At 46.4% G+C, this 27836-nt stretch overlaps 1 protein-coding gene across 1 annotated transcript in view; it reads left to right on the top strand.

Annotated features, from left to right (window-relative positions):
* Nucleotides 1-474: 474 nt before the first annotated feature.
* Nucleotides 475-27836, top strand: part of SBNO2 (strawberry notch homolog 2) — a 53727-nt gene continuing 26365 nt past the window's right edge. Inside the window, exons 1-4 of the mRNA XM_050910504.1 lie at nucleotides 475-659; nucleotides 1778-1857; nucleotides 8889-9012; nucleotides 27226-27390. Coding sequence (XP_050766461.1) covers nucleotides 534-659; nucleotides 1778-1857; nucleotides 8889-9012; nucleotides 27226-27390 — 495 coding nt within the window. The 5' untranslated portion in view covers nucleotides 475-533. The remainder of the gene's footprint in view (nucleotides 660-1777; nucleotides 1858-8888; nucleotides 9013-27225; nucleotides 27391-27836) is intronic.

Raw genomic sequence — 27836 nt, 5'->3', positions numbered from 1 at the left:
ACGATGTTCCACCTACGTAGCATATTTTCATGAAAACAAGCGATTTGGGTGAATTGATTGTCATGAGTTTGCACAGAAGTGCAGAATCTTTTTGTGTATTAGACAAGAAAGTTCCTCAAGCTAAAAACCAGCTGTGTGTCTACGGCAAAAATCACAGACGATTGTGATGATCTGCCAGACTTCCGCAGTGTGTTTGCAGTAAGGCAGGAGAGGTGTGTTTAATGTAAGTTCGCAGGTCTGGGTGAATTCCAGGTGTGGTGATATTTGAGAACTCTGTTTCCTAGTAAAACCCTCTCTTTTATAAAGAGGCAGCAGGCCTTTCACAGGCTGACGTCTGTTTACTGACTCTTAGATACGTTTGGTCTTAGAAGTGTGGTGGTTTTATTTTTTCTCCGCTTTCATAAAATTTAAATGTGCATTTCTTTTCCAGCCTAGGACATGGTGCAGGGTGAAGAGCACAGATAAAGAACCTTCCACCACTCCATAGCCTGTTCCACCTGCCCTGAGGACTTCATGCGGCAGGACGCAGGCTGATGCCCTCAGCACACCCTGCCATGGACGGGGGGAAGAACTATCCGCAGCACGAGCACCAGCAGTCAGGCAATACGCTCTACAGCATCCCCGGCCTCCGCTCCCAGCTCGCCGTGCCAGCCATGGAGGTGAGGGCCCCAGCAGCTTCTCGAGGAGGGGTAGGGAGAGGTTGTTTGGAGGGTGTCACCAGAAGGGGTCTGAGCAGACCGCTCCAGCCTGGCAAATCCTGGGAGTCCTTGTGCATGTTTACGGGAGCTATTTACCAGACTTTCTAGGCAGCTGTCCAGGGGCATGAAGTATTGATTGGGAATGCTAGAGGGTTGAGGTGACGGCTGTCTGCTGCCTTTGAAGTGGGAGGAGGAAAACAAGGCTGTGATTTAAAACAATGACTCTCTAAAAGCTGGTAGGTGCCAGGCTCCTTGGGAAAGGACTAAAGAGTTTATGCAGAATTGCACACTTCGTTTCTACCCCAGCTTGTCTCTGAGACATGCTAAATCTATTGCTGGGTCCCGCTGTGCCTTTTTTGAGAGTGGCAGAGATGAATAGGGTTGTATTTGTCCTGATACGGCTGCTAAAACAAGACCAGGTCCCTGATGCATTTGTTCTCAACAGGGCAAAAAGCAAACCTCTATCCCAAAATAGCTTACATGTTCCTGCAGTTTTCTGTTTCTGTTTATAACTCTTGTTTGAGTTCTGTCACACAGAGGAATATAGAGGTTAAAAAGAGGGGCCCATTTCACCAAGTGCGGGTTGCTTCAAGCATGAGGTATCATTGTTTTGGTCATGAAAAAGGACAGATGAAAGACGGATCTGTAGCTGAGTAATAAGATACTGTATTCTTTCCATGATTGTATTGGTACATGCAGAGCTAAAAGCTTCCCGTTAATGTTGGAGGCTGTTTAGGGGGGTGGGAAGACAAAAAGAAAAGAACAATGTTTTTGGGTGTTTACCTGTGCAAGCCAATTTCAAGTTAGTGGGTTGGTGCTCGCTTTCTGCAGAGACTGAGGTTAAAGGGCTAGGGAAGGGGACTGACCCTATTGTCCTTCTGGGACAGTAACAGGAAAGTAGGTTCAAAAGCTGAAACTGGAGTGTAGCACTAGATTTTTCCTACTATGAGAGATGAAGAGCCACCTCTGCTTATGGAAGGCACTGAGGGAGAGAAGTCATGAGCCTGGCCTCAGATCTGCAGCTGCAGGTAATCGTGCCAGACCTCTGCTGCTGTAACTGTTCTGGTTTCTCCTTTCAGAATTCCATGCTGGCTGCCGACTCATGGAGTAGCTGCTACCCTGCCTCTTTCCCAACCTCATCTTTCCCAAGTGAAAACCAGTGAGTGCTGTTCTCCTTTGTATAATTCCCCTCTGCTCTTGCACACCCCATGATTCAACTGTTTCTTTACTGCTTTCCTTGTTTACTTTATTTCACTAACTGATGGGGAAATAATTGCATCACACACTGATCTTGTGGCATTTCATAAACTGCTACATCTTGGAAAAAGCAGCAAACAGCTTTTTTTTAAAAAAAAAAAAAAAAAGAGAAAAACTTTGATTTCTGGTAAACCTGGAGGCTGCTACAAGGGAAGAACAGCCTTGTTTTAGCCTGGATTTGCTACACTAATGGAGTTCTTGAAAACACCCCATTAGCACAATCTAGCTGAGCAAATACGTCATGCAGTCTCTAGCTTTATGCAGATGGTGCAGCCAAGGAAGAAGGTATTACCGGTACCAGGTGGCAGACTTACGGGTGAAGTGAAGTTAAAATCTTTTGCCGTGTAGGTGACTGGAAGCTGACTAAATACTAGCATCTCATGTCTACATTGAAAAAGCATGCATAGCCCCTAACTGTACAACCCAGAGTTCATCGAGAGTCATGACTTTTTCCTCTGATTATAACTGATGTTCTTCACTGATGACCTCATCCCACAAGGTGTGAGGTGATGAGTACGGGCTCGTGTGAGAAATTGTGACTGACTTCTAAGTAAAGCTGCCTAGTATACAGCACAGCTTAGTGCTGTAAAGTGGAGTTGTGATGGGTTCCAGTAACCTTTGCGTAGTAACAGTGGCCCTGTCTGACGGGAAAGACATCAGCCATGTGCTTTCTGGATTCAGTGCAAAAACTTTTCTAGATTACATGCTCAAAATAGCATTTTTGAGGGATCTTAGCATAACAATAAACATTGTGCTTCCTTCTCCCCCTTTATGCTGAACCTCCATCCTGGATCAGAAGGTAGGATATGACAGGAGATTTTCTGGGACAACGTGAAGTGGCCTTGTGCCACCACTGAGTGACTTGGATTTGAACTCTGTTGGGACTGGGAGATGCTGATTGTTGGGAAGAAGGTTTGAAGGCTGATCGATGGCTGCTTTGGTCTCTTTGTGAATACAGGGAGTGGCACAGATATACAGGATGTGTTTTTATTTAGGTCAGAGGTGGGAGGAAGGAGAAATAAAAGAAACAGAACTTTATATTGTGAACTAATAACTGTGTTCCAGGTGCTCGAGGGTTTAGCTTAACCTCCTTCCTAAAGGGAATTTAGCATCTTCGTGGCAAAGCAGAGATCCATCCTCGTGAGTGTCCAAGTTCCAGCCTGGCTGGCAGCAGTGAGAATCGGCTCCTCTGTTCAGAGGGATGAGACGTGTTTTGTCTCTGTATTAGTTCTGCTTGCTTCTCGTGTGCCTGGTCCAGCTCAGTCTGCAGAGTGAGCTAGCCAGCAATGATAGGGTGGGTGGAATAAGGCAGTTCTTGACATAAGATTACCAAGAAGGTGTCCCACAGGTGCTGAACGGAGCTCTGCTTTGCTAGTTACTCCCCAAAGTGAGAATTTGAGAGGAGTTATCAGATAAGTTCAGTATCTTTGCTCTTAGCTAGCCTGTCTCTGATTGGAAGAGGGTGTACTTTTTGAGTGTGATTCCTGTAAATTACACTTTGTGAATCCTCAAGAGAGCTATAACAGAATTTCTGTTTTGCTGTATTGAACCACAAGATTAGATTGTGTTTATCTATTGTGTTGGTTTTTTTCTTTGACCATTTGTTCTGGTTTTGCCCCTCGCTTTCTTCCTGTTTAGTGCTGCTCTGCTGCTCGTGTCAACTCTGCTGGAAACATTATAGCCTTGATCCTGCAAAGACATGCCTGCATTTAACACAAATGTAAACTTGTTGACTTTGCTATAGTTACTTTTGGAAATGAGGCTCATTGTAGTAATTATTTGCTAAAGAATGATTTAGCTAAGGCTGCACCTTTAGCTTCCTGTTTTTCATATCCTGGTAACTGTAAAAATTACCTTTCAGGTGACATTTTCCGTATTTATATTTCACAAAAAAAGTCTGTCCTTTTGTATTTGAAAACTGCAGCTGAATCTTTTTTAGGTGGATTTAGGGTTAGGGCGTTACAGGTAGGAATCCTGAAAGGGATGGAAACATTGAAAAATGGGATTTTAAAGGGAGTTGTAATTATAGCCCATGTTGTAAAATAGAAAAATGCAGATGGCATTAGAGTTAGTACAAGTTTCTCCTCAAAATCCTTGCAGAAGAAATCTCATTTGCAAGTGGCTGTGTTTGGACATGGCTTATTCTCATAGCAACAGCTTTGTCCTGAAGCAGGTTTTTCCTGTTTCTTTCAGTAGTTAACTTTCATGCTAGAGAATTTCTTTAAAAGATACCAAAGCTTGCCTCTTTGTTTCACATTTTCTTAACCTGAAAAATGTAAACAGTGTATTAAACCTTGCTGAAAGAACAAATGAGGTTCAGGTCCCCTGCAGGGAAGAGCTGTAGCTCAGTTCATTTCTAAGGCAATTATCCCTGTAGAGCTGGGCTTCCTTTGCAGCTGCAGGCTCAATACATTCCTTGCTTCAGGGAAATCAGGGTCAGTCCACTTGTGCTGTTGGAAGTGGTGTCACACATCTGCAAAAAAGTATTTCTCAAAACCTGGAGCAAGGCTTTGTTCCCCAGTTTCCAAAACACACAACCCCCTTTTCTTGCCGTTTTCATGCCCTTTTCCACTTTGCCACCTATGTATGGAGTATTGCTTGCTAAAATAGTAAAGCAGGCTTTGAAAAACATGGATTGGTCTAATGATGGGGATGAAGAGTGCCAGACTGATGCTGAGGCAGCCGGTGACCTCGCCAGCTCGTCTCTGATCTTCCGCTGGTCTGAGATGTGGAGTTTGCGTCTCTGAATGGAGGGCTATAACATCAGAGCATAAAGCCTGGCCAAAATACACATAGGAGGCCTCCAGTGAAGTTGCAGCATGGCCCCAGAAGGGCTTCAGATGCATCAGATGCATGGATGAGCAGCTGGTATGAAGCACGTGAGGCAGGCACAATATCACAGTAGTCTAAACAAGCGTTGTTCTAGCAAGTTTAAGCTGTCAAAGTATGGAGACCCATCTCCTGGGAGGGATGTGCATTGCATTGCTCACCTCTGAGATGTGGATTCCTGTAAGAGCCTGTCCACGGGGTGTTCCTCCAGGTCCTGCTGTTGAAAGTTTTGAGCTTCAGGAAAACTGAAGGAAATTATCAATTTCTTTACAAAAGAAAAAAAACCCAAACCAAACCCAACAAAAAAACCCCACGCAACAACCTTCTTCCGGAGTATGTGAAATAGCCCTACCCTGAGACCCACTGGCTGGATTGACATCAAATGATTTGGGTCAGTCAGATGTCAGCTCAGGTTTGCATTGTACCAAACTGTTCCACTGCCGCTATGTTTAGAGTGGGTGGCAGCAAAAAATGGTCTTGCTCCTCAAAGTGATTGTCTGAACTTGATATAATCCAAAGATGCTCCCCACCTAGCTCATAACGTCCCAGGACTCAGGGATGACAGAACTTCTCTGGGCCAGGTGCTTTATTCCTCAAAGAAGGGTAGGAAACCTCTCTGCAGTAAGACTGTTGGTGCTTGTTGGGTTCTGAACATTGCACACCTTCATGTGTTTTCCTTCATGTCTTCCTGCAGGGAAATGTCCCTCTAGTTAGATTTCTAAATGTTCTTTTTCTTACAGCTGAATTTTTGGGCTTGGCTTTATTGGCTTGTTTTGCCTGTGGGACAGGGAGCAGATGCTTATTTTTCTTAACCGGTACCTGTTGAAGGACATGTACTGGGTCAGCACACATAACCTCCTCTTCACACAACGAAAAGCTGGTTTCTTCAAACTGAGCTCTTCAGCCGGATTCCCTCTTTCTCTTTTGTGAAACAGAGTTCAAACAGAAGTGGGAGACCAGCATTCCTTCCCTTTTGTCTGTGTGGTTTCATTGGGGTGACTATCTTTCCACAAAGCAAAGTGGTGGTGATGCTGGCTGAGTTGCGATGGAGCATTCCTCTTCTCCGGGGCTGGTTGGAGCCAGTGCTGCCTCTTCTGTCTGAAGAGCACAGCGCTCCTCTTGACTAAACCTTACCCTAGTGCAGAATAGTTTCTCTAAGAACTTATGACTAAATGTGTTTAGTCATTTGGGTTAAAAAAGTCTTCTTCAGCAAGAAGATCAGCACTTGGTTTTCTGCAGCCAAATGAAGTGAAGTAAGATGCCTCCAAACTCCCTAGCATTAACTCATTAAACTCTGATCTCAGCACTGAAGAGATGAGTTTCACTGACTAAATAATAAGCATATGTATTTAATTATTATGAGGTTAGTAATTGGCGTAGGGCCTCAATTGCTTCAAGAGCCAATGTCAATGGTTAAAGTGAATCAATGTCCTGAAAGGGACTGGTGTAGCACTTGCCCATGACCGTTGGATGGACCTCAGTTGTGCGTGTCCCTGGCTGTCTTCCGAGTTTAACCAGAGGGGTTTTGGCTCTGGGATGGGCCAGGTTAGCTGGAGCCTGGCTCTTCATGGGCAAGTTGAGTGTCTCCGTGACCGGACATGGCTTGCAATGTTGGAGCTGATGAATGCAGGTGGTGGTTTCTATTGTCCAGGACACCCAGTTCCTTCTTTAGTGCTGCAGCTCAAAGTCAGAGCTTAGGTTATGAGTGCAAATGAGCAGTCTTTTGTAAATCCAGTGTGATTAAACCCAGTATAAATTTCATTTCTAAAACGATGTTTAGTTATCCAGTGAACACCCTTGGCCTCTGAAGGGAAGCTGTTGACCAGAGTAGCTTCAATGGAGCAGTTTACCAGTAACTAAATCCTGGAGAGGGTGAGCAGGTATGTACAGGGCAATCTTGCTACGAGGCTGTTTTCACATCGTTGCTTTGGCAATACAGCAAGGTTCACATAGTTGATTCTTCCGGTTAACACTTTTTTTTTTTTTTTTCAGTTTAATTCAAGCTAACTTGTCAGTGGCTTTATGCCAGCTCTTCAAATAAGGGGAAATATCTTTAAGTTCTTATTCAAAGAAAGGTAAAGCACAGCACCAAAGGTACTAAAAGGACTTTGGCAAATGCTGCGTACTTGGTGGCTCTCCTAAGAGGGTCTCAAAGCAGCGCACTGAGTTGCTATTGGCTCTTATTTCAGCCTGCAAGAAGGAAGTGCATCTTGCATTCACAGATTTGATAACCAAGATTAAGGGAAGCAAAATAACATACCAGAGCTGGTCATTCCACAGCAGTTCGGGCCAGGGAGGTTGGGGCTGTCTTGGTCTCCTTCCCGTTGCCTTAACTGACTCTTGTCCAGACCATGAGGTGCTGGTGAAATAGGAGGCAGTGTTCACTTTTCTGGTAAAAATAGTTTTCCCCTTCCCTGGTTAGTTCGTTAGCGCTGGCCAAGCTCTGTCCTCGTGCAAGAGAGACAGTGAGACCGCAGCGGTTTCAACTTGAAAGCAATTTAAACGAGCCTTTCCCTGTGTGTAAATACATTCATTCCCAGAATTTATGCATAGATTTTAATTTGCCTGAATAGCTTGGGAGGAGCCAAGAGTCAGTGCTGGATTGTTGGAGCTCTTAGGTGCAGGTGTGCTAAATCTGCCTCTGCGTTCGCCCAGGGTTAGGTCCCTGTTTCGGTGTATCTCTGCAGCAGGTAAAACAGCGGCAGCACTGAAGAGAAGGAAAAAAAGGAAGAGAGGGGGAGGGAGCTGTTCCTTTTTGAGGGTATTTTCTTTAATGATGAAAAAAGAGCAGGAAAAATGTATTTAGCAGAGCAAGATAACTGTGTTTGCACATAAATACATATGTATATGTTAAGCATGGTGTATTAATGAGCTGCTAGCCACACATGGCATTTTAATTGCTTAATAGTACTTTGGCAGTGCAGTCATTCCCTAGCTCTGCTCCTGGGTAGTATTTCTTCTTAAATTTTGTTTCTCCCTCCCCCCCAGTGCCTTGTTAAAGTTTATTGCTGTGGGTTCTGTAACTCTGGCATACGAAGAACATACAACTTGCCGCAAGAGGAAACCAGTCAGATCGGGTGAAACGTTTTAGTGGTTCTAGCATGCAAACGTGTTGGGTGGCGATTGCCCAAGCAGCGTGAGTGCACAGCCCTTACGGGAAAGATTACGAAGCACATTCCTTGCTCCTGCAGGAGAGGGAAAGGGCTTGCCTGTGTAATAGCAAAACCAGAAGACGTCGGTCGTGTAACACAGGCCAGAGGCTAGTCCTGGGAAGGAGGAAGGGAATTGTCTGCTCTTTTGCAATTCTTACCTCCTCTCTGCTCGGAGGAAGCCGGTGCTGGGGGAAGGGAGGCAGGAGGAAGCGCTGGCATGTGCCCTACCCAGGAGGGAGCAATCGGAAGACCTTTGCTTCTTTCACTTGTTAGTTCAGCAGAGATCTTGCTTTGTAACTAGGTACGACCGGTTACGTCCGTAATTCATCTCTGTCTGAGCTGATAGTTCTGTCTAGGGTTGCATGTCCCTAACCCTTCCATTTTTATCTGTCTTTAAGTTAAGATCTGTGAGCGGTAAACCTCCATGTCAGGGGTGTGCAAAGGGCGGTGTTTTCTTCCCCTGTCTGTGCTAGTTTGCAGGGCTGTTTCAGTTTTATGGCCCAAACTAGCGTTCGGGTGTGATATTTCCGTGAAACTTGATGCTTGTCCTTATGTAGTGTGATTGTCAGGTTCCATCACACCCGTCAAACGCCTGGCGCTGGGACATCTCAGAGGCTTAGTTTTGTTTTGTTGTCAGGACTGAAATATTATTTAGTCCTGCAGACCATTTTTGTCTATTAAATCCTTCCTGGTTTACACAAACTGCCGAATTGAATTCTTATTACAGCTTTCCAGACTCTTACACTACTGAGTTTGGGAAGAAGGATATAACTGGTAGATGTATTATTTTGCCTAGATATCTCTTCTGGATAAACGCAGGGGTTTTTTTAATATCAGTCTCCTGTATGTGTCATCCCATAGCTGCAGCTTCACTGCTGCTGATGGAGTCTGAAGCAACCTGAGAAATACTCAGGACTGACAGGAAATAACTGCTTTTCCCATTTCCTTACAGGCAATATTTTAATTCCCCTCACGATTTTTATATGAATTCCATCAGCAGACCACATTTCTTGGATACAAACTATGCATCTGTGGACCCCACTGACTTCTTACCAAAAAATGGTGATTTTCCTCAGGTAAGTACATAGCTACTGATGGCTTTGGGGGAGAATGGTACTTTATGGTGATGGGTTTTATTTTTCAGTATTGCCTTATTGAGGGGAGAGGAAGAGACAGGCAAAGTCTTAAATTTGTCCAGCACCTGATAGGAATTGTGTGCAATTGGGATAGATTCTCTGACAACAGCAGTTCAGAAGCTTTCCGTTGGCTTGGTAGGAACTTATCTGTGTTTAAAATTGCTTCTGCCTTTTAAAGTGATGTTTAACATAAACACTGAAAGTGCATGGGAGAATCCTGTTGGCAGGAGGGTATAGGTAAGTGTGAATTTGAACATGCTTCAGACAGTTAAATCATTTGCCTCCTGAAACACTCCTCACTTGCGTATCTTGCATGTGCTTTCTCTCTGATTACAACTGGTAGATTCCTGAATAGTGAATGTTTAGGGATTACATCAGCTCAGTGCCTAGCAAACTGAGATTCGAGCCAGTTCATTTTTTGCAGAGCTGAAGTGTGGGAGGAATGAATAGTCACCCCGGTTCATTCGGCATCTCTAGGGACCAAGAGGCATCCTCACCTCAGGGATCTCTCTGGGTGGGAAGGAGCTCTTTCCATGGAGGTTTGAAATGTTGCACTGGCTTTTGGTAACATCTCATGATAAGGTTGGTCAGTAAAGACTGGAAAGCAGCTGATCTGACAGAGCTGACTTGGAATAAAGAAGGGACTAGCTATATCCTTTCTAGGAGTGAATACAGATATTATCAGTGTCTGGCTGCGTATGTTCTTTGTGTGAGGGTTTCCCCCAGCATCTGAAGATACATAGTGAGTAAAACTGCAGAGTGTTACCCTGCTCTGACCTATCAAGGCAGCAGCCAAACTGAATGAACTCCTAGTCTCAGCTCTCCTATCTCAGTAAGTCACTGTTCTGGTTCTCTGGGAAGCATGCAGGTGCCAGATGCAGTCCAGCGTCCTGCCTCAGGTAGGGAAAGGGCACAGCCTGCCGTGCTTCAAGACCCTGTGGGAAGTAGCCAAGGAGAAGGAGTGCAGACAGAGTTACAGAGCACCCCTTTACTTCCAGCCCCTGACTGTGTCCTGAACCGTTGTTTGAGCACGACTCTCCCATCAGACAAGAAACACGAGAAGGAGCAGGGCTATGGCAGTGCTCTACGACGGGCACATGCTTCAAGCCATGTGCAGAATAGCTTTTTTGGTTAGACAATGCTACAGGGAGCTTATATTAGAAATTAGTGATTGATATTTTTTTTTTTAGTATGTTTAAGGTCTTCTAATGAGACCTGATTAACAGGTTGGTTGCAGGCTCATCAGTTGCTGACAGCTTGGACCTTCAAGCCTCAGGGGGTGCTTGGAGGGTGTCAGCCTTTAAGGTGTGCAAAATCATGGGCTCTCTTCAAAATCTTCATCTATGTTATCTATAAGTCAAACTTGTTTCACTAAAAGTATTGTTTTTTTCTGGTCACAAAGAAGCTTACCAGCAGAGCCAAGCTTCCTCTGAGTGTGGGAACTAGCTAATCTGAACATCACAGTTGTCTGCTTCAGGTTTGTGACTCAGTGTGATATATAAGCACAGGGGCACTGTCTGGGTGTTGTGTGAGATGGAGCCAAGTTTGGGTTTTTTTCCCCTCTTCTGTGTTCAGGTGAAGATTCACCTTTCTAGATGTTTCACTATTAATTCTAAGCATGCCTTACAACATAGCCCTAAGTTGCTGAAAACAGTGCAAGGGAGACACAAGGGTAAACTGGGGCAGTACGGACGTACTTTGTGCTAGCACTGTGCTTTGACATGCCAAGAAATACTTAGTAGGCCCTGTTAAGATGCTGTGTGCTTTTGAATGTATTTTATTTTCAGTAGCTGCTGAATGTCAAGACACATGTATAAACAGAAACTTTTTCCTCTGTAATCTGTCTCTTCTTCCTGCATGATTCATTAATTGATGCATCAGCAAATTGATGCATTTCCCCTCTTCTTGAGGGGGATGTGTTAATTCCCCCCTAATTGTGCTTTTATTTTCTTGGCATGGCGAAAGAGAGGTTTTGAACCTCCTTGGGGCTCTGATTTCTGCAGGTTTGGATTTATGTATGCTGGGGATTTGTGCCTTTTGAGGTGAGCCACTGGTGTGGTAGTCCAAGTTCAACTCCCTGAGCAAAGCTGCTGGGAGTGCCTCACGTTAGTGACTTGCCTGATGCAGCGGGTCTGCTCAGTCACCAGTAGCTGTTGACCGAAGTCTTCTAACTGGATAAAACCAGATAAGTAAATGAATCATAATAGCATTGATCTCTGCCTCCTGCAGAATTAATTGCTGTGGGAATGAGTCAGAAATGTGATCTCATCAACTTGTGGAAGCCATTTAACAGGCTGCGATGGGAAGAGGGAGAGGGGTCCTCTCCATAGGTCTCAGCTTACAGGTCTGGTGTAGTTTGGCTGATGGGTTTAATGGGAAAAGGGCTTAATTATATCTTTAACTTATGTATTTTCTAGTATCTAAGTGGTCGATCAGCTTCCTTCCCCTGCTGCATCACAGAAATTGATCTTGGCCAGCTTGGAAGAGCAGATTTTTTGAGATTCTTTGTGAAAAGGAGATGCTTCTTTGTGTTGGCTAGGTGATAAAGGAGCAGGAGGGCTCTGAGACAAACCAGGCATAAATGACCTCAGATGATTTCCAGAACAAGAAATAATTCTTGTGCCACTCTCATCCTTTTGGAGAGGAAGTGACAGATGGGAGCGAGGTGATTGTAGGCAGTTACGCTTTTGCTTGGACTCTTTCTTTCCAAGCCAACTGTTGTGAGACTGCACCTATTACAATGTGCTTGTAAGTGTTCTGCTTCAAGAATAGAAACAATAAAGTGTCCTTCTCTGAATCTAATACAGGCAAGCCAGTTCTTTTACTCGGGTATTGTACCATGTAATAGCAGGTAGTGCCATGTACGTTCCCATGAGGAACAGAGCATTTTTATGGGTGCTTTTCTGTCCTGTCTGTGAGCCTTTGCACTGAGCGTTACTGCTTTGGGCTTTGGAAGTGCCCACAGATAACCCAAGGCCCTGTGTCCTCTGAAACTGAGAAACACTGCATAAGACCTTTGTTAGAGCTTTGTTTTCCAATCTGAAACTGATCTGATCGAGTTCGTACCCCTGAGGGATGGTGTCGGTCTAGAGCTGCCCCAGGGCAGACGGACAGCGCTCACTAGGTGTCTAGTGTGACAGTGCCCATTAATGTGAAATAACACCAGTGTTGTGCTCTACTGTCTCTCAAAGAGGCGTTCCAGGCTTTAGTCATCCTCCAGCTCAAATGGCTTGTTCTGCTGAAGTACGGACACAGATCAGCCTTTCTGAACACTCAGCCTTTGACTTTTGAGCTTTCTATATGGTTTGCTCCTAGTGCTGTCTCCTATTAGAATGCAATAAGCACTAACGTGGAAATCCATTGGTAAAACCTAGGGCTTTCTGAACTACTAGTCATTGCTCGTCCAAAGAAAAGCTGATGTTTTTTTCACAGGAGCCAGAATTAGAGCCTGGATCTGGTAGAGCAGCAGGCACTTAACTGGAGGCAGTGGCATCAGTTCGGAGTCATCTGGGAGCGTCCTGGAGTTTTTCCATCCCTTGCTTCAGCAATATTTCCACTTTACTGATTTCTTGCTGTCCCAGATGCCAAACTGTTAAATATTAACAGTCTGCCTGGAAAGCTGAAACATGCCATTCAGAAGGTGTGGGAGCAGCTTGGGTGGTTACATCTTTCCAGGTGACTGTATAGGAAAGTACCTATCTTTTCCATACTTGCCCAATGCGGTGGTAGGAGTGGCGAGTCCCGTTAAACTTTGTGCTGTTATGACCATGATAAACAGAGCGGTGAAACCAAAGAGAGAACATGAGGAGTTTGCTGTATGCTTCGGTAAGAGATTCTTGATTAAATCTGTGGTCGCTGGGCAGACAAGGTAGATTGGGTGCTTATGTGAGAACTTGTGCTGCCTTCGTACATGAACACAGACTATTCTCTTGTCTTTGCTCAGATACCAAAGTCTGATCTGTGATAGTTCAACAGCACAGCAGAGCTTGCTGTCCCCTTGGGTTACAGCCCTTTGTGGATCTCGGCAGCCTGCCAGTGCTTGACTTCTGCCTGCTGTCCTGGGGGAGCAGAGGAAGGAGATGGTGGTGTCATCTCTGATCTGGAGTGATGCTTTGTGATCCCTGTGTGTGATCTGACAGTGAGCCGGTGAACACCGCCTCCCCAAAACATACCTGCAGCGGGGCTCCAGCCTGGCCTCGGACTGCGTAGCCTGTAGGCAGTTTGTCTCCTTACAGAGTTTTCGAGGAATACTGAAAAAGAATTTAAAAGGTCTAAAGAGCAAATGACTAATGATTCTGAGGTATTTGCATAGTAAACACTTTCTGTTGGTGGTGATGATCGATTGTTCATGTGCCCTAGGGTTTGGGGGACTCGAGGCTTTGGAGAGTGGGAAGGCTGACGCGTTCTCCTCCAGCACTGACATTTGCTCCCCCCTGTCTTCTCTCCGTATTTTGTTTCGGAGGTCCTCAGCTGGACCTTCGGAGTGTAAAGCCTTTGCTGGCCTGAGGATGCTGTGAGTGGGAGTTGCCACATTTCTTAATTGCTCTGGGAATTTCTTTTTAGTTGAATCATTCACCGCCGCCGCTTGGTTCTGGTGAAGAGCGATTTCTGTGTGCATCGCAGCAGCCTCGCTGAATGCCTTCTGCATATTGGAAAAGGTGCTTCATCTGCATGGTCAGAACAGCCTAATGTGAACTTCAACTTGTTTCCTCCACAATATTTTTGTTTTTTGGCTTGCTCTTGGGTGATTCATCCTTGCCGGTCTATTGGCATTCTTTATATAAACAAGTGGCTTAAACTGAGGTTTAGAAAATAGTTATATGAGGCCATATTGGGGTCTGATAGCATTTCTTGATCTTGGGAACTGTTGTCTTAAGCTAAAGTCTCACCCCGACCCCGTGGTGTCACCTCCTTACGGAAAAAGTCTACTGACTGCACACATGTGCTTAGAAATCAAAGTCCTGAAGAGCAGCAGGTTTTGGTTTCCATTGTTGCCCTCACTTTCTGCTGTTTATTCCTCCAGTCTCAGGTGCTGGTGAGTTGGAATCCAGTGCTTGTGTGCAGTAATTCTGCTGCAAAGGCACTTTTATCATACCAATGCTATCTTGTGTCACTGATGGTAAGAGCTGTTAATTGCCACAACAAAACACTAAATCCAGGAGGTTTTAGCTTACACTTTGGCATCTGCTGTCCCTCGGCAGGTGTGTGTGCTGGGCTGTAGTCTGTCCCCAGAGCCTTAGCATAAAAGCAGAGCAGCCTGTTCTAGAAAAGCATACCTGTCATGTAAATACTTGCTGCTCTTAGCCACCACAGATTTTTTCTTTAAACTTCACTGTTCTGTCCTGTTTAGAATTGCTTAAAGCACACGACTCTGCCCATTTCCTCTGAGCCTTTTGCTATCCAAAATGATCCTGCCTGTTTCTGATAGTCAATCTGTGTTTCCCTTTGCTTAACTTCATTCGACTTGCTCCTTGTGCCTATCCAGAACAGGACTTTTCTGAACGCACAGAAGCCTCCTCCTCTGACTTCGTTTGCCATAGTTACACTGAAAAATAAAACCGATCTTTCTTCAGTGAGGGTGAGCAGCTCCTGTTGAGCGTGGACGGTGTGGACACAGGGGGTGTGCAAGGGAGCTCTGCAGAAGCTCCTTCCTTTTCTCCTCAGTGAAGCAGCTCTACGTATAAACGCTTTGGCAGGAGACTCGGGTTCTCTTTTTAAAATGTGAGTGGTGCTTGGACTGGAGGAAGGAGGTCAGTCTGGATTGATTTAGCTTGTGAGGGCAGGGAGGAACTGGCTGCTCTTGGGCAGTCTCATTTGCAGTAATGTTGTGAAGATGCAGTTACAGCCTTGTTTGATCTGCTTGTGGTGTATGGGGGCTCTTGACCACACGTGTTAATCATAAACCAGCCCTCTTTTCACTACCAGCCCCTTGCAATCTCCTATTAATTTTTCTTGTTAAAGGGGGGGGGGAGAAATTAACCTACTCTTAAAAAAAGTATTAATTTTTAAAAGTGCTTCAGTGCACAGAGTTGTGGTGATTTAAGAGAAATCAATGTAACAGTTATTAAATTATATGAAAGACTTGGTTCTGACTGAAATGAAGAGTTTCCTGGAATAAGAAACATCCTGGAACTTCCTATCGCTGTCCTGGAGTTACGTCTACAGGGAATACAGATAGTAAAATCAATTTGAAGACAGTTAACTGGCTCTGGTGCCTTTGAAGCATTTTATGAACAAGTTGCTTTACATGCTCATGTCTTTGTTTTTGCACTCCAGGGTTGGGGTTTTGGCTGAGTTAATTACACTTTATAAACACTTTCGGTGAGATGCCTAACGCTTACTTCGGGCCTTGGTTTAGAAAAATGAAGGCTGTGATTGTAATGGCTCATCTGACTTAGTTAGAGTAAGTACGGTGAAATTGTGTTGGTGATGACGGCGTGCACTCCCCGGCAGGACGGCCGCAAGCGTGATATTTGTGTGTCTGCCACTGCCCTGCTCTCGGCGTGGCTGTGGCTCCCTGCGTGCGGCGTGCCTGGGTGATGATACATCAGATAATGCACTTTGGGATGACCCACCAGGTAACACGGCCACGCACCCGCCTGAGCTCCCAGCTTGGAGCTGAGCGAGTATTGCCGTCGGTGTACGAGGAGACAGTGGCATCGGCCTGGGCTGTCGGCACGTGTAAAGGGTTTGGCTGCTTCGGTTGCGAGCTGCGTGAAGGTGAGCTGTGCTGGAGCCAGGCACACTGGTAGCTGGTCAGTGCCCGTGCGCTGGGTTCACAGCGAAGGGCCAGAGCAAGCAGGCGTGCGTGGGTGCTGCAGCCCTTTCCTGAACCCCAGGGCTCAGGCATCAGCACAGGATTCACCAACCGAATGCTCGGTTTGCTATGATCGTCTGCTTCAGCCACCCTGAGCTGGTTACCGAGGAGGAGGGGACACATCTGGGATGCAGCTGACGTTATTCTAAAGCAATGTCTCCTTTTGGTTGGACGAACCGTGCTTCAGGAGTAAATCTTTCCCTTCCATGTTTAAGAGGAGCTCTTGGGACTATCTGAGGTGGAGATACCTGTGGTTAAATGAGAGTAATTCTGCTTTTGAGGCATAATTTGTTGTTGGTTGTGCTTGGCTGCGGATTGCAGGAGGCAGCCAAGATGTCCATGGCCCTAGGGAGGGTGTACGAGGGCCTGGAGGGCTCTGGCGTCTCCCCCGTTCCAGACTTGTTAGTTTTCATCTGTATTGCTACCTTCAAACAGTGATGTCCACCTCTGGGCAGGAGAGAAGGCACAGGAGGTGACGGAGAACTGCCTTCTGAAGTTCTTGGCAAGTACTGTTCTCTGCCTCCTCCCCTTCCCAAAGCTAACAAAAGCGGGAAAAGTACCGGTCTGAAACACAGAGTGCTCTTAAAAAATGCTGGTAATATAATTTAATAGCAGACCACTGGGAGATGTTTTAAAATAGACGCTTTAATTCAAAGCAGAATCGGTCTGAGTCAGTCTGATCGAATGAGTTTCCCTGTCTCCAGTTCTGCTGGCGGTCGCTGCGTGTCCTGATCCATAATGTGCTCAAAACACCAGTGGTCCTACCACAGCAGTCACCATGAGAAATATTGCCTCCGACACGAACGCCTTCTTCAGTCATTTTTCTTTGCCTGGCCTCATATGTTTGTTATTCCCCGAGTCGCAGCATCTCGCTGCCTGCTGCCACACACTGGTTTCCTCCAGCTTTCAGGGTCACCTGCAAGAGTTTACTCTCTCACTCGCTTTCCTTTATGCTTCACGAGTTTTCCTGGTTTCTCCTTATTTTAAGGAGGAACACCAGCCTGGGAGTTCCCTTCTGTGCTTGCTCAGTGGCAGGCTGTCTCCTGGTCCTCTCCCCATTCCTGAACAAGCAGCAATTGCCTTCCAAATTTCCAGTCCTCAAGGGAGCCATGTGCTGGCAGGGCTTGCTGATCCAAACACCCCTCTCGCACACACTGAATTTCAGCTCTGGTTATAAAATACCTACCAGCTGCTTCGTTATCCTTGTTCTTAGTGCCTGTTTTAAAAATAAACCATTTGTGGTCTCGACTTGTCAAAGCCTCTTGGTGCAGTCACCATGCACCCTGCTTCCTCTTGCTCGCTTTTGAAACCAGAGCAGAGGCTGCCCTGTGCGTGGCAGGAATGGCTCTTGGTTCTCAAAACAGCCAAAATGCAAAGCAAAGCCTTGCACCCAGCTGGGTGAAACCAGTCGTGTCATGGGAACAGGAAAAGCAAAGCACGGTCTGTACAACGCATACTCTCCCATCTTTCATCCCTCTGAAAAAAACCCAGCCCTGTTAGGACAAACTGCAGTGTGCAGATATTCAGTACTCTTCCACCCTTTAGCTGCTCTTAGACTTATTTTTCCAAGACACGTGGCTGCGATCTGATTCTGTATCCTAGTCGCTGCTCAGGTGTCCCTCCCGCATGTGCAGCTGCCTGTTTGCGTGGGATGAGGACCCCGCAGCTTGGCTTGCAGAGACATTCAGGGGCCTGTTGGCTTTTTTCACAAGTGTCTCACCGGGTCAGGAAGCTGAGCCTGGAGCGTCCTTGGACACGTCTGAAATGCCCATCTTTTGGCAGCTAAGTATTTCAGGAAATTTAGTCCCAAGCTCTTTGGTTGCATGAGGGTGATGAGCTGCCTGGTCTTCTCCTGTACAGCTGTGTTAGTCGACATTGATTTGTACCTGTGCTTTCCTAGAAGTTCAGCACATGCTTTCAAGAAACCATCAGCGCGTTCAGGAAGCTGTCCTGTAGGTCAGTGATTAGGAGGTGGTAGAGGATGCTGTGAAGGTTACCCAACAAAGTAACTAACTGGGTTGCACATTTCAGATTTGCCTAGAAGATGGTAAGTCAAATTAATGTGAATGGTGGAATAATTCTGCTTTCCTGTCCCTGTCAGTCAGCATGCGTGTTCATGAATTAATTGCGGAGAGCAGCAATGCTGTGGCATGCCTTCTCCCCTAGGACAGGTTGTTAAAATTCCAGGTGGCGGTTTCTCAGTGGGTTATCTTATCTTCTGTGATTATATTACTGTGGTCTTGCAAAATCAATTTAGCAGTCCTGGTTATCTATAACAATGTCATACATCTTGCTTCCTTTTGGCGGTCCAATTTTGTTACCTACGTTTTGCCCCATTTGTCCACTAACAGAAAAGGAAGAGGAAATAAACCACCTGCTTTTTAAAGGTTGCATAAATAGCAAGACCTTCGTAGTCTTAGGCAATAGTTCGTGGTTTAATCAAGGTCACACAGCAAGGCAGTCACCAGCAAGTCACTAATTAAGACATTTCAAAAATGTATTTGGTCTCTTCACTTCAAACGTATCGTTAAAGCACCTATCCCAAGCTCCAGGGCACTACCAGCTAATTAAATACAATCAAATTCAGATAAAAGCAGCAGTGAAAACCCACTGCCTTTCTCCACCCCAAACCAGCTGCCCACAGAAACCAAAGGCTTCATTTTCACCACAGTTCCTGCAGAATGCCTCTTCTGTAGCAGCACTCATGTAACTGCTGCTCGCAGCCTTCACCGGGAGGTGAAATGTGCTCTAATAACAGGGAGAGCCCAGCAGCGATGCTCCAGCTCCTCCCGGGGCGAGGGCTGCTGGGTTTGCCCTTTCCTCGCTTTCTCTGACCATGGCACCAGCATCCCTGGCTGCAGTCCGAGTGCCTGGGGAAAGGCATTTTCCTTTCCCATTTGCTCATTGAAAAACCTCTTCTGGACTAGGTGTTTTGCATGATGGAATGTGGATCCTCATTATTAAGAGCCGTTAATGTATTAATCCCTGTGGAACGGCTGTGCTGCAGTGGGTTCTGCCATGTACCCAGCTGCCCTTGGAAATGAGCCCCGTTGCAGATTTATGTCCTGCGGGTGGTTTTCCAGCCCTGGGACCCAGCGTGTCTTCCTTGCAGGGGCTGGTCCTCCCTCCTCATCCAATGTTGTAAAGCAAAACTACCCCCCCTCTGGTTTGTCTCCCCGGATTCTCAGAGGGGTTGGAGAGCACCTAATTTTCTGCTCTTGCAAGCCTGGTAGGGGCTTTGCTGTCTTCTGTCCCTCCAAAGTTTTGTTTTTTGAGAAATGCCTCGCAACGTGGGATTTTCCAGCAGTTCTCGGCATGAGGCCCCAAGAGCACTTGCATCAGCAATGACAGCAGGCATCAAGCATTGGCTGTAACACAGAACTGCTGCATTTCACTTGAAGCCATGCCATGGTTGCGTGGAAAGACTCGGAGCAGGAACGGAGAGATCTGTAGCCAGCGCTCCTCTCCTCGTCCTCAGCGTGTGCATCTGCACTGCTGGGTTCGTGCTCTGCCGGGTTTGCTGACCAGGTTGAGTCCCTCTCCCTGTCCTCCTCTGGCGGCATGGCTGCCCCAGGAGAGCGTTGAGCAGCGAGCCTTGCTGTAGCTGTGCTCCTGGACACGGAGCGGTGCAGCGTCCAGCCCGGGTCCGAGCCGGAGCAGCCCGTGGGCACTGCCTGGGGAGCTCGGGGCGACTAACCCTGGGGCCAGAGCCCGGCACCGGTGCTGCCGTCAGCCGTGCTAGGGAGAAGCCAACAGGAACCTCTTGCACCCAAAGCAAACAGAAAAGTTCTGATGGTTTTTCTGCAGGGTGGTGGGTGCTCTGGCAAATTCACTTCTTCAGCCTTGGGCTGTGTTGGAGCAGGCTTTCCTTAAGCTTATGATGACCAAATCCCTTTCAGATGTCCCTTTTTTTTGCCTTTTTCTGTTCCCCACCAGAAATTTTGCTTATTTCTGTTACCAAAACTGTTAAAGTTAAAAAGGAAGGCCTTGGAAAAAGAAGGCAATGTTCCTGGACACTGAGAAATAACAATGATCTAGAAAAGAAAGTTAAGAAAATGGCTACTCCTTTTTATTTTCTAATTGCAATATTTGGGGTGGGGCAGATACTGAAGACAAAAGAAAGCACATGGCTCTTGGGGGGGGAAAAAATGCCCAACTTGTGAATACTTTTCATAATCTTTTTCGGTTTGATTGCTTCATCTGAGCCCCTGAAATCAGGAGGGCAGGAGGCAGGAACCCCCAGCCCCAAAGGAGGGGCTGCTGTGGGGGAAACGCTGGTGTTTTCTTTGGTGGCCGGGGGGGGGACACGAGCCAAGGGGAGCCAGGCTCCTGCCTGGACCTCTCCTGCCCGGCGTCTGGCTGCACCGCCGCGGAGCACAGCTTTGTTTACAGTGTATCTGTGGTTGAATTACACCACATACAGTAATTCTCATCGCATTGCCAGTAATTTCACTGACTTACCAAGCAGGCATCATTTCCTGAAAGTCAGCCCTTGTACTTAGAGGAAGTAAGAGCACTCTCCTTCATGACTAAACACTATATGCAAATTTCCACAGGCTTAGGACAGACGCACTGTATGGCTGTCCTTTTTTCCTCCATTTTCACTCCTTTCTTCTGCATGTTAATTTTTAAAAACCCTTGATGAGCTCTCTTCCTGGCTGTTGCTGCTGTCGCGGTCATGAATGAAGACCTTTCTCCATTATATACTGAAAAATCTCACGTTACTGCTTCATCCACGTCCTGCTCTGCCGACAGCAAACTGAATGCTGTTTTAAAATGTCCCAAATGCAGTTCTGGCTAAAGTTCCCATCTCTCTACAAGGTAATGCCTGATTTTTCTTTTTTACTCCTCCTTGGAATTCCTCGTGTGTTTTGTTTGCGAGGGCAGCCAGCTCCAGCGGCTCCCCCGGGCTTGTGCATCCCCCGTAATTTTTGCAATGGCAGCAGAGGTTTGGGGGTGACGACTCTTGATGCAAGGCAGCGGGAGCAGATTTACTGTGCTGAAGATGTGATTTGTATTTTGCTGAAACGTGCGTTACTTGGAGTCTGTTCCTGTCGGTTAGAACTTGGTCACTAACTGCAGAACTTGGAGGAAAAGGAGCTGTGTGGAGAATTGATTGGTGTGTTTATGTAGTTGTAATGGCTTTCAGGAGTTTTATTTTTAAACTAGATGCTGGGTACAGAAAAGCAAGGGAAATGCTTGCCAGCCAGAGCACTGAACCCTTAAGACTGCAAGTTTATTGCCCCATATTTAGAAAGACTTTGGGTTTTGGCAGCTAAAAGATTTTCTTTTAGTGATTGACTGCTTGCATTGCAGCTGTTAATTCTCAATTCTGTCTTTCCTGAAACATAATTTGCTTAATCTGTGATTTCCAAGACACCAGATCTTTCTTGTCTGGCAGTGTGGCTTTGTTTGTGTATGTATATTTGTGTGTGCCTGTATATATATGTTTGGTTTTTTTAAAAAACCCCTATCAACTGTGTGCTATGTAGTGGAGTAATCGATAGTTGCTGTGCAGGAGGAGTATTTGTTTCCTCTGTGTCTGGATTGTGAGCAAATAAACCATTTATATTGATGGCTTGATGGCCAAAAATATTTTTAGGATGCATGCTCCTTCTGTATTTAGACTTCACCTGTTCTTTCATTATTTTTAACAAAGACTTTGTTTTGACTAAAGGAACTGAGCTGTTTCCAGTGGCTGGGAGAAAGAGGTTAAGAGTTTGGGTTGTTTTTCCCTGATTTTTTTCTGATCTTTCCTAGGGAGTTAATTCTTGATTTTGTTCTGGTTTGGGATAATGCTAGAAATAGTGTGCCATAGTAGCATTGACTGGCAGTTCATTTGTACTCACAGTTTAGAAGTCCAGCAAATGATTATCATTGATTTATCAAGTTACTCGCTAGAGCATCTTCTGACATGAAGACCAGACAATGATTTGTGATCCTCTATCTCCTGTTCTAGTATGTTGATGTTATTTCAACTTCAGTGTAAATAAAGAACACGCCGGCGAGACCCACAGCCAGCACCTGTGCATAGCCTCTGCATCGGCTGGCTCTTGACCCTGTATAAAATTCTCCATTGAGTGGTCACCCTGTTGTAAAGGAATCGCCCTTTCACCACTTTATAGCGGGCTTCTATAAACTTCATCTCTGACTCAAGCAGTTAGTTCTAAACCATGTTTTCACAGTAGGCTTCAAGGTCCCTGTTTGTGTTGGTCCTTCTGTAATGGGAAGAACTGGGAAGAGTCTGTGCTGTGAGATGCAGCACTCGGGGTTGAGATCTTTAAGCTAATGCTTCACCCAGGTATTCGCTGTCCTGGTCCAGAGGAGTGTTTAACGAAGCAGGCTGAAGAGACAGAGGCAAAGCAGGTCTGCCAGCCCCCTGCGGTAAAACTCTCCTACCAGTGATGACCTGCAACATGCTGTCTGGATTTTGGTTGCAGGCTATGCTAAATTGGAGGGGGGAAAAAAAACCCCAAAATCAAAAAAAACCCACCAAACCCCCAAAATCAAATAGCCTAATTCCAGAAATAAGGTCTACGTAGAGAATGGTTGCAGAATAGCATTTGAAATAAAGATCCTGCCTTGCAGGATGACTTCCACCTGTTGCAGAAATTCAACTTCCACTGAAACATAAAATAAGTGCTATTACTATAAAAACCTCTTACTTCCAATGAGAAAATTTCAAAATTCTTATTAATCAGTCTTAAACAGGGACAAAATAACTCGCTTCAAATCCTGACGACTGAGATGGGTGCCCTCTCTGGAGTGATTTCACTGAGCAGCTTCTCAAGCACGCCGGACCGTTTGCAAAGCAGAAGTAGCGCTTTCCAGATCTGGGAGCTGGCTTTGCGGTCCCTCCGCTCGGCTCGTCGCCCCCTTCCAGCGCTTGCTGCCCCTGTGACCTCCTCGTTCCTCAGGGTTTCTTGGGCCATCTCTTCTACCCTACCGTCGTCATCTTGTTTTCAGCTGCTTCTATCTGTGTGTTGGGGCTCGGCACCTTTTGGCTGGGGGTCTCTTCTGGCTGCGGTCAGCTGTAACCGGTATCAGAATATCAGCGGGTCTGCCGGTGGCTTTATCCCGTTGAGGAAAGGAGTCCTTTTGCTCACACTGTTATTTCATGAGCTGATGGTTTAGGTGATGATCTTTCCTTTCCCTTGAGGAGGCTAAGGTAGCTGCTCCTGTTTGCTCCATATAAACCAGTGGAGTAATTAGTCAAGGCATGGTTTATAATGACACAGGTTGCAGTTATCAGTATGGCCTTCTATTAAACAATTACACTGCATTTTGTATATAAGCAAGGCTAATTTGCTGGGGTTGCACTGTAAGCTCTTCAGGGCGGGGATCTAGCACATTACTAGTTTTAGTGCTCTTCAGATAATGTAATTAGGTAAGACAAATTGGAGACTCTGAAAGTTCGTGACTAATGCCTCATAATACGGCAAGAGGATGGGATCACTGAAGTCATTTCCAGGACTAATATTATCCTCCCTCTGACTTGGAGGCTGATTTCCTCTTCCCTCTTTCAGGCCGGTGCCCCGAGCAGAGGGAGCGGTGGTGGAAGTGGTGGGGCTGGAGCCTTCGCTGAGGGATTGAAGGGGCTGGGCTCAGGAAGGCGGAGGGCACTTGCCGGGGTATCTCAAGTTGTGTTACGGTGCTTTCACACATTCTGTTGCTATTCCAGCCCAGCGCTTTCCTGTCTTCGGGACCCTAATGTGCAATGGCCGCTCTAGTCTGCTCTGCAGCCTTCTTGCTGCCATGCCCATGTGTTTGCAGATGTTTCCTCCTGAACCAACTTCTGGCAGTGGTATCTTTGCAAATGCGCAGAAGCGTCTCGCTGTAGCTCAGTGATGAGACCTGGTGGGGATCTGAGACCATCCAGCTCCTTGAGATGCTGCCGCCGCTGTCCCTAGGTAGTGAAGCCCTCAAGTGAAATGCTGTCAGTTAAATGCTGAAATGGATCCGTGTAATGAAGTTTTTCGTAATGAAAAGAAAAAGCAAAAAACCCTGGCTAAACAAAGCTGGGTTTGCCTTGCAACCCCAGCCTTTTGGTTTAGCTCTTTCTTGTCTGTAGCGCAGTATCTCCCTAGTCCTTGAGAGAGGAAAAATGTGCTTCTCCTCTCGGTATGCACATTATAATAAATGCCTTTCATCTTTTAGATTTAAAATCAAGGATGATGATGTCTCCTCTTGCTTGTTATGAATAGGAACTAGTTCTTGCACCTCCTCATGTGAGCTGAGCTCTGAGGGCTTGTTGGGAGCAAGCCTCTACTCTTCCTCCTGCCTGCCGAACACCGTGTGACCTGTGCGAGGTGGCCAGGCCCGAGGTGTGCTTTTTTTAGGTTTGCATTCAGGATCTCCCCAGACGCCTGTGAAAAGCAGCATGTCTGTGTCTCGGGACCAGCCGCTTAACCAGCCGTTGTTCACAGCGTATGCACAAAGCACTTGTACCGTCACGGATTTCGAGTGGGAGAGTTGTAGTTCCAGGTCCATCTCAGGAGCTGTTTGTGTCACCACATTGTGGTGGGTGCTCAAAAAGATAATAGTTGTTGTTTCTAGTGCTGGGCTTTGAAATTAACTTCTTCAAAGCAATTCTTATGAGCCTCTTGATATCAGTCTGTATTTGTCCTCTGTGTAGTATCTGGACTGTCAGACACCCTAAGTGGAGTTTCCAGCTGCTTCGGGTCCTCTGGCTGCTGCCTAAGTCCCGTGTATCTGGTACCAGAGCAGACAGGTGAAGGGGCAGTCCCATCTGTGTGTCCATCTCTGTCTTCCTCGTTTCTGGGAATGGCCAGAAGAGTTGCTACAAAATTGATCTAAACTGTTTTATAACAGGCGTAATATGGAACAGTAGTATTAGGTGATTGTTAAACTCTCTTCCTAAGCCACAGCAAGCCCAGATGTCAATGCTCTCTGCTTTACCCCTGTCCTTGTTGGATCTGAAGAGGTGTGGTAGCACAGGAGCATAGATCGTGGTGACAGTCTGGAGGCTGTTGAACTCCTGCAGCGCTTGTTCTTGGGATCATGAGTCCAGAGGAAGAAGCAGAAGGGTGGGGAGGACAGCAAGGGGAGATGATGGCTTGTTTCAGCAGCACAGTGGTTTGAGGTAATCAGCAAGTGTCTCTGCAGAGGACTGGAAGGTTGAGAGAGGCTACAGACGTTGGGAGGTGGGAGTTAATGGAAGAAAAATCTCAGTAGCATGAACAATGTTAGATTGAATCCCCCATATACTGCCCGTACAGTGCTGTAGATCAGGAGCTTAAGGCTGTGGGAGGTAGACAGGCAGGTTGCTGCAGGATGCACAAGGCACTTGCTCCAGCAAAGAAAAGCCATATTTACCCAAGTGTTTTCCTGCTTTCTCGAGTGTGAAACAGTGTCCCATTTCCAGAGATCGCTTAATTCTGAGATGCTAAATCTAGGTGCTTGCTTCAGTCTCTGAAAAGCCTTGGTTTCTGGGTAACCCTAAAATAGCCACAGAAATATCGAGTAAGAGCTGCACAGGAAACGCTGCCCATCTGCTGTTGGGCAGCCAGCAGCGCTGTCACGCATCAGCACAAGTACCCGGTGCTGGCAGGAGGGTGTCCCGCATAGCAGTACCACCCTGGTAGCACAGCCTAACGAACAGGCCTTTCTCATTAGGCCTTTGGGTCCCCCCAGTTGGTATTTGAAGAATACAAACTTTACACATCACGCCTGCGATCTCTGTTACTGCTTGCCTTTGCTTTAGTGCATCGGTGCTCTGGCACAGCTGCCAGCGCCTGCACCTATGGCTTCCGAGTAGAGACTGTCTTCTCGGGTGCGAAACGAGAGGTGTCTTGGAAGAAGGTGAAGGGAACGTGTCCCAATGGTTTTAAACACTGCAAACCTGTAACTTTTGATAGCAATCGGCGGGGAGTCTCACCCAGCTCTTGGCCTGAAGCCCTTATGAAAAGCGCAAGCAGGCTCAGCTGTTCATGGTTTTATGTCAGGCAGGGCTAAGTGACTTAAAAATCTTTGGCTGCCTTTCTGCCTTGTAGTAGGAAATTGGCCCTTAACTGGAAATGAACAGTGATTTCTCCTCGTGTCAGACACTGTGGCTCTCCTGGCAGCCGCACTGCGGTATTATCACACTCATTTGGTTATCTGGCCTAGCAGAGAGCTGGAGCTGGCTGTGTGCTGACAAACCCGGCCCTTGTGAAGAACCACAAAACTGGTTTGTGTTGGCGGAGTCCTATGGGGCACCAAGAAGGACCTGTTGGTCTGTCTGCCTATCCCTCTGGGACAGAGGCTCGTCTCCAGCAGGACCTGTGTGCTGGAGCTTGGTGTTTGGAAGTACGTTGCTCTTCAATAAACAGCAGACAAAGTTTTTCTGCTTTGAAAAAGTTTCAAAGTGGTATTTGTTGTGGAAGGAGAGCTGAGGTGATGTGACAGCGTCCGGGAAGGTGCAGTAATCTGTGCCAGAGCTGAGGATGTAGAGTAAGAAGTGCTTTTTGGCTATTGGTTCTTGCCACCTGAAATTTGAAAAACCAGACAAGGAATTGATGGTAGGGAGGGGATTGAAGGCTCTTTCTGAGCTAGAGTCTGTGTGACTCAAACCAACATCATCACTGGGTTGGCACAAAATAAAACAATTGTAAGCCGTCTCAGCACAGGCACCAGAAAAAGAGCAAGGGCAGAGCCTGATCCTCATCACTGAAGCACATTCTCTTCTTGTCTGGACTGAGACATGCCCTTGGGAAAAGGATTGGTAGAATTGCCAAGATTTATCTAGATGCAAATCCAGATGACACTAGCGCTCCTTCCCCCCTGCTCCTGGCAGCCTCGTTTGTGCAGAATCTGGCATGAGGAGACTAATTTTTTCCAAAGCCTCCAGGTATTGCTGTGTTATAAATTGCAGTTGAACAGCTGTGTCATTATCAGGTGGAGCTGGTACTCTGTGCCTTCTGTGCCTGAATGAAATACTTGAGCCCTTTGGGTGTTAGGTGGAGGACTTTTCACCCCTCAGCAGTCTTTTTAATCAAATACGAAGTTGAGGTGACTGATGTCTTGTTGAATGCTCCTCTTTCTTCCACTCCTCTGTATGTAGAGATGTGCACAGTCTGAGTTAGTCTTGAACGTGTACTGGCGCTTCTGTCCAGTCAGTGTTTTTCCTACTTTTTCAAGAAACTGAGATTTTAAAACAGCTGCTTAGAGCAAGTCCTCATTTACAAGTTAATTTCTAAGTTTTGTGGAGCATGAAGTAACGGAGCTGCTCATTTAATAGCAAGAAATTAAAACTTCCTGGATGAGTAGGTGTGAGAGAGGAGCTCTCTGCTCTTCTCATCCTGCCTTCTCTAACTGTGGTCATTTCTCCATTTCAGGATTCTTCATACCTCGATGAGCTCTCCAACAACAACTCCCTCTTCTCGTCCCCTGCGGATTCACTCTCTGACATTGCGGATCCTAAGGACTTCTTGCCTGCCGATAGTCTGAACCACGTGCCAACACTATGGGATGTAAACACGCCGCAGCAGAACCAAATAGAGGTACGAGCTGCTCCTCTTCCATCCTCCGCATCAGACAATAAATACCTTGGGCTTCATCCCATGGTGTTTTCACCAAGGAATTAAGAAAGCAACCCAATTCCCTATGGGGGTGAAGTTGCAGTGTGACGATGTTATTTCGCTATTGCCAACTTCACTTGAGGAGGGAAGGGGTGAAGTGATCACACACACTTTAGTCTCCTGGAAGCAGGAGAGAATACGGACCTCCTCAAAGGGATACGTGCACTCTTTCAGCGTGCAGGCACTCTTTCAGCTAGTGCAGGCACTAGCTCTTTCTTCTGACAGCTGTGGCAGGTAGGTGCATCATGGGGAAGATGTATCCCTAAAACATTCAGCAGGTCCAGAGTGGCCTGTGACAGGGCGCTCAGGAGTGCTGAAAGGAAGGACTCCAGGAGAAACACCATGAGGTAGATCATTAACTGTCCCCA

This window comes from Gymnogyps californianus, chromosome 24 (genome assembly GCF_018139145.2).
Source record: "Gymnogyps californianus isolate 813 chromosome 24, ASM1813914v2, whole genome shotgun sequence".
NCBI classification, from domain to species: Eukaryota; Metazoa; Chordata; class Aves; order Accipitriformes; family Cathartidae; genus Gymnogyps; species Gymnogyps californianus.
This window is presented reverse-complemented; position numbering and strand designations above follow the sequence as displayed.